This window comes from Gorilla gorilla, chromosome 4 (assembly GCF_029281585.2).
Source record: "Gorilla gorilla gorilla isolate KB3781 chromosome 4, NHGRI_mGorGor1-v2.1_pri, whole genome shotgun sequence".
NCBI lineage: Eukaryota > Metazoa > Chordata > Mammalia > Primates > Hominidae > Gorilla > Gorilla gorilla.
The window spans coordinates 143,701,874-143,708,795 of NC_073228.2; the positions used below are offsets into that span (position 1 = coordinate 143,701,874).

Here is a 6,922-nt window from a genome sequence, read left to right on the forward strand (position 1 = left end):
GGAAGGAGGAAGGGAGGTGGGAGGAAGAGCATGCCCTCAGGTCCAGAGCCTGGCTCTGTCCCCACATTTTGATGATGCTGACTAGGCCTTCATTTCCCTTTGGTGGAGCAGCTCCTGGTAGAACAGGATTTGAGCCACTCCGTGACATCCTGAGAGTAAGGCCTCACAGTCCAGGATTTGTCTTCGCAGGAGGAGCAACTGCGGTCTCATGAGAATAAGTTGAGGCAGCTGACTGCGGAGCTGGCCGAACACAGGTGTCACCCAGTCGAGAGGGGCATCAAGTCCAAGGAGGCCGAGGAGTACCGGTTGAAGGAGCACTATCTCACCTTCGAGGTGAGCCTTGGGGGACTGGATTGCAAAGCCCAGTGCCCTGCTCTTTCTCCTTCCTGCCTGGCCTGATGTGGGACTGGGGAGGTGAAGCCTAGTGATAAAGGGGCTCATTCATGTGGGAGCTGGGAGGGAACAGGGTCCCCTGACCTTTAGTCCCCAGTCCTTCCAGAGTGCCAGCCTTCCCTGACAGCGGTGAGGGGCAGAAGCTCAGATGAAGGCCCTCAGATGCTGCCAAACCTTCCTCTTAAATGTTTGTGCCAATTTCTAACCCCTTTAATAATTGGTGAATGTACTTATTTCTCCATGCCCTCACCAGCACTGGGCATTGCAAAACGTTTTAATCTTCACTAACCTGATAGGTTTAACAATTAGTATCTCATTACTATTTTTTTTTTTTGAGATGGAATCTCACTCTGTCGCCCAGGCTGGAGTACAGTGGCACGATCTTGGCTCACTACAATCTCTGCCTCCTGGGTTCAAGCAATTCTCCTGCCTCAGCCTCCCGAACAACTGGGATTACAGGCACATGCTACCATGCCTGGCTAATTTTTGTATTTTTAGTAGATGTGGGGGTTTCACCATGTTGGCCAGGATGGTCTTGAACTCCTGACTTCGGGTGATCCACCCGCCTCGGCCTCCCAAAGTGCTGGGATTACAGGTGTGAGCCACCATGCCTGGCCTCATTACTATTTTCATTTGGATTTTAAAACATTTTAATTGCAGTAAGACATGTAATATAAAATTTACCATCTTCACCATTTTTAAGTGTATAGTTCAGTAGTGTTGTCTATTCACATTGTTGTGTAACCAATCTCCACAATTCTTTCCTCTTCCCAAACTGAAACTCTGTACACATTAAATAATAACTTCCCATTCTCCCCTCCCTCCAGCCCCTGACAATCACCATTCTACTCTCTGCCTCTATGATTTTGACTACTCTAAGTGGAATCCTACAGAATTCATCTTTTTGTGATTGAATTATTTTACTTAGCATAATGTCCTTAAGGTTCATCCATGTTGTAGCGTGTGTCAGAATTTCCTTTCTTTTTAACCCATTTATGTCGGAGTTTGCAAATTTTTTTTTGGTGAAAAATCAGACCTTGGAGATGACCTTGAGCAGTATGATATAAATAACTCCCATGAGCTTAATGTTCCAATAATGGAACACTAGGCATAAATGGGATAAGGCTGAATAATATTCCATTGTATGTATACACCACATTTTGTTTATCCGTTTATCCATCAATGAACACTTGGCTTACTTCCATCTTTTGGCTGTTGTGAAAAATGCTGTTATGAAAATGGGTATACAAATATCCCTTCACGACCCTGCTTTCAACTCTTTTGGGTTTATAGTTAGAAATGGTCTTGCTGGATCATGTGGTAATTTTATTTTTAACTTTTCCATAAACCACCAGCTTTCCATAACAGCTGCTCCATTTACATTCCCACCAGCAGGGCACAAGGGTTCTGTCTATTTCTCCACATCCTCACCAACATGTATTTTCTGCTCTTTTGATAGTAGTAAGAGTGTGAACGGATATCTCATTGTGACTTGCATTTCTCTAATGACTAATGATGTTGAGCATCTTTTCATGTGCTTGTTGGCCATTTGTATGCTTTCTTTGGAGAAATGTAAATTCAAGTCGTTTGCCCATTTAAAAATTTTGGGTTGTCTTCTGTTGTTGCATTCTGAGAGTTCTTTATATATTCTGGATACAAGACCCTTATCAGATATATGACTTGCAAATATTTTTCTCCCATTCTGTAGGTTGCCTTTTCATTCTGTTGATTGTATCCTGTGATGTACAGAAGTTTTCAATTTTGATGTAGTCCCATTTGTGTATTTTTACTTTTGTTGCCTGGGTTTTTGGTGTCATATACAAGAAATCATTGCCAATTATTTGGATTTTTCAAATTATGAATGAAGTTTATGTGCATGTCCCTTGTTTATTTTTTAATTGGACTGTTCATCTTCTTTTTAATGATTTGTGAAAGCTCTCTGCATATTAAGGAAATTAGTCTTTTGTCATATAAGGTGCACATACTTTTTTCCTATTTTGTTGTCTTTTGACCTTGTGTTTGGCCTTTCCCCAGAAAAGCCGTTATGAGACCTATATCCACCTCCTGGCTGTGAAAATCAAAGTGGGCTCAGATGATCTGGAGCGGATTGAGGCCCGGCTGGCCACTCTGGAAGGGGATGACCCTTCTCTCCGGAAGACGCATTCAAGCCCTGCCCTCAGCCAGGGCCATGTGACTGGCAGCAAAACCACAAAGGATGCCACTGGGCCTGATACTTAGCTGACATGGATGTGCAGACCCCAGAGGTGGGCAGATGTCTCCAGTGGGGTCAGTGAGCACAATTCCAGCCAGGGGCCACTTGGACCAAGCTCCAGTCAGTTGATGGGCAGCCAGAGGGGTGCAGAAAGCCTGTGGGCCCAGGAGATGGAGATGCCGTTTGTGGCGTTGATCTCCTTGCGTCCTTGGGCATCTCTGGGCATCAGACCCTCTCCCTGGCCCTTGTTTTCCTCTCCACCATGGAGCCTCATTTTGTAGGCCAGTTGTGTGCATGCTCTAGACACCACCTCGCTGGAGAAGCTGGAAGGGCTGTTGTCTTCCCAGGTCTTTCTCTTCTCATCAAGCTCCTCTCCTCATCTTTTTTGTGTGTGAGGGCAGGTCTTGACTCTAGGTCTCAGCTGGAACCCCACCCTTTCTCCTCCTCCTTCCTCTGAGTTGACCAGCAGCAGGTCTGCCAACCACCAGCACCATCCTCTCCTCCCAGCAGCCTCCAGAACCATGCCCAGGTCTCCTGCCTCACATCACAATAATCTGGGACCCAGGCTTGTGCCCTTTCAGTGTCAAGCTGACTCCATCACATGTGCATCCACCTCTTTTCATCCATTGAGATCACACTGCCTCCTTTTTATACGGACACAAATATACATCTATAAGAATAATATATACATAAGGAACCCCTGAAAGATGGTTTTGGAACTGAAATCAGTTGAGGATGAAATCAGATAAACGAAAAGCCTATTTTGGAGCTTCCCCTGTTAGGAAGGATGGCTGCACCTGGCCCCCTGGCAGTCCTCCAGGAGGGAAGGGGGAGGCAGTGCTGGCCTCCCTTGCCCTGTTTTTCCCTCTTCCAGCTGACCTGTGACTTATACTGCTCTTACAGATGATACTTTTGGAAAAAATAGAGCGTGTATGCACCGCCCCATTTGTCCCATGGATATCCTGGGGTGTGAGTCGGATGGGACCACGGCCCTGTTTATATTTGGGTCTTTATGTTGGTGCTGCCAGGTCTCTGAGCTCCAGAGGTGGCCTCTTGGACAGATCTACTGCTATAGGAATAAAAGACACTCTGTCTCGCAAATGGCCGCTTGTCAACAAGCCCAAAGATGCTTGTCGGAGGACGGTTATGGAAGCCATTAATTCTTGGTTGTGGGAAAAGGTGGAATGACAAGTTATTGATTGTTTTTCTGTCGCTATTTCTTTCATTTGTCTAGTGAATCAGAAAGGCTTAGCCAAGGCCGCATCTGGGAAGAGTGGAGAAATTTGCCACTTGACGATCACGGATTAGCTAGCACCTTTAAGCCCTGCATTTCTCCAACCGACAAGTGGGTGGGGGTGATGGCACATTCAGTGTGGCTATGAAGAGCGAATCCTCTCTATTGTTTAAATAGATTACTGTAGTTTGGCCAGGAATTTGGCGTCATTGGTAACACACTTAGTTAATAAAATAAGCCAGGCTTGCAACTAAGTATCTAACTTTACAGGCCCACTCACATTTGAAGCAAGGGGCTATTGAGTATGTGGAGAGATGTAGTGATTTAAATTCAGATTATTTAAGTTGGATCAGCTGAAGTGTGTTTTAGACCCAAACCATCTGGCCCCTTCGTTTTGCTCAGAGGAAGTAAATGTTCACTTAAATGAAATTGAAAACGCAATGTGGCACCACAAAAGAGCTCTTTGTACTTTCCCCATGCTGCCTCAAAAGTTCTGTGAGTTTCGGGGTCAGTGTCCCACCCTTCACTTCCCGAGGGCGGGTGAGTGGAGAGCAGAGCCAGGAGCTCTGGCAGCTGTGGACAGATGTGCTTCCTGAGCATGGGTTGTGCCCCCCATCAGTAAAAAAATGTTTAGTTCACTTCCTTAATTGTATAATTATTTATTTGTAAATTATATACATGTACTACTGTACTAAAATATTATGTACATTATAAAACATACACAAAAATAGAAATTTAAAAAAGATGAGATGAAAATAAATCTAAGTCAAAGTTCTAATAGTTCTTCCTGCATTCGAATGGATCCTCACCACCCACAACTGCTGCCTCTAACATGCCCATTTTCTAGGACTGTTCAAATTCAGGACTGGTGACATGCAATAAGTGGTTTGCGCCACCTGGTGGTCCTGGGAAGTGGGCTCAGGGACTTCTGGGGGTTGCCCCTTGAGGACGGTGTCTCTTGCGCCTTCATCCTCTCATTCAATGAGGGCCAACTGTGTGCTGCACGCTGGGCGGGGTGATGGGGATACGGTGGTGGGAGGAAGTTTGGCTGCCTGTCCTCGTGGGGCTCACAGTTTCGTGAGGAGAAGAACAGGCAGTTACCATTACCACTTGGGCCTCTGGGAGGGGCTGGAAAGAGAAGCCAAAAAATGACCTGGAAGAGAAAAGAAAGAACTGGGAAAGTGGGGACGAAGCCTCTGACTTGGGAAGCTGCCTGAATGTCGTCCTACGTGTTCCAGCGACGGGGCGGGTGGTAGGGAAGTAGCTTGACAGGACTGTGACTCTTCCTGAAAGGCCACTGGGAAGGCTTCCCAAGGCAGAAGTTTGAGAGGCAGAGTGGAGAAGGGGCCTCTCTGGCCACATGTGTTCCTGGGTCCTAATCATACCTGTGAAATGAATGGGTGGATGACAGGTGAGGAAAGAACTCTGTTAGGTTCTGGCCTTGGACTCTCCGCACGTATGGCAGGTACTGTAGGATTCAAAGCATATAATGAAGGTACCCGATGCTCATGCAAAGATCGGTGAGTTCACCAAGAGGTCATTCAGAATCAACCGAGGGCCACATAGAGATTGGTGGGTTCATTGGGTGGCTTCTGACTCTAAAATTTAGAAAGCAACAGCAACCTAGAGCCCTCAGAAAGGTCACACGAGGACAATAAGCTGGATCACACAAAGGTCAATGGGTTCCCCAAGAGTTCATATGGAGTTAATTTGGGATCCTACAGAAGCCACAAGTCACATAGAAGAATAACTGGCTCTCAGAGAATTTTAAAGTCAACTACGAAACCAGAGACAGCAGAGGGGCCTGGATGAGATCAACAGAAGGGGGCCGGGAGGGGCCAGTGAGTTGCAGGTTTATGCAGGATTGAGTTCATTATTTTCCTTTTTACAATTTTTTGTAGCAGATACTTTTTCCCAGCGCCCCCACAATAAATACAATAACTTTAATTTGTTCTTTATTTTTCTCCAGCACCTCCCTCTCATCTAGTTTTTGTCACTCTGGCTGTGTGATACAAGGATGCAAGGCACAGGATATTGTCATCACCACCATCAAATCAGCCATGTAATAGACATCTATCACGTGCCAGCATCAGCACTGGGTACTTTATAATCTCCACAGCAACCTTTTGGAATAGGTATTTACATCACCCATTTCCCAGCAAGGAAACTGTGGCCTAGAGACGTCACACAGCTAGGCGGCACAGAGCTGGAATTTGAACTTACGCCCTGTTGATGCCAAAGCCCTCTCAACCCGCAGCCTCTCTGTCCCTCCCACCTATAGGTCTCTGACTACACACATCCTAGGGGGATTCACACACACACACACACACACACAGGTGTAGGCGAGTGTGCATGCCAACCACCTCAGCTGTTTGGGTGGAAGACGTCCGTGTGTCTGGCTGGAACCGAATAGTTCCCGGTGCTGGGCACTGGTTTACTAAATTAGTTGATGAGGGGAAAGGCTTTTGAACCTGGGCCTCCATCTACCTTCTCCATACTGAAATCATGTACTCTCTCTCAGGTCTGCGGGTTTAGACAGGTCCTGGCTCTGAGGGGGTATAAAGTTGGGGAAAGAGCAACACCCTGTGGGCTTATGAACTGCAGCAGCTGTGGTCCTGGCAGCTGAGGGTACCACTGTTATGCCACTTTGCATGTTCAGACTTTGCCTGTGACGTACCTCAGGGTCCAAGGGTCATCCTGCCTTAGCTGTGCTATTACCAACCCCACAACCCATCCCTCCTCACCCACCTAGGCCGGCAACTGTTGCCTCAGTCCGGCCCATAGATCCAGGGCATGAACTGGGCCAGAGTTCCAATGCTGAGTTTGAAGCAGAGCAATTTGTGTCAGTCCCTTGGCCAGGTTCCCCAGCAGCCAGTGGGGACACCTTGTAAATATTCTTGGAAGCGGGAGGAGGGCTGGAGTCTGTCCTGTGAGCTGGGGCCGGAGAGACCGGAGACAGGGTCACTTCCTTCCAGGGACTGCCCTGGCCCCCTCCAACCTCCAGGCCAGCATCATCCACATCCACCATGGGACTTCGTGCTCTGACTTCCCTCCTCATTTGAGGCTAGGCACACACAGTCAAA

At 47.1% G+C, this 6,922-nt stretch overlaps 1 protein-coding gene across 6 annotated transcripts in view; it reads left to right on the plus strand.

Annotated features, from left to right (window-relative positions):
• The window catches only part of PSD2 (pleckstrin and Sec7 domain containing 2), a 48,794-nt gene extending 44,177 nt beyond the window's left edge, over nt 1-4,617 (plus strand). For 5 of the 6 annotated variants that reach the window (XM_055389176.2, XM_019028408.4, XM_063706807.1 and 2 more), the window contains 2 exons: nt 190-333; nt 2,428-4,617. In XM_055389176.2, coding sequence (XP_055245151.2) covers nt 190-333; nt 2,428-2,631 — 348 coding nt within the window. In that variant the 3' untranslated portion in view covers nt 2,632-4,617. The remainder of the gene's footprint in view (nt 1-189; nt 334-2,427) is intronic. The other variant, XM_055389175.2, reaches the window with a different exon arrangement.
• Nucleotides 4,618-6,922: the final 2,305 nt, after the last annotated feature.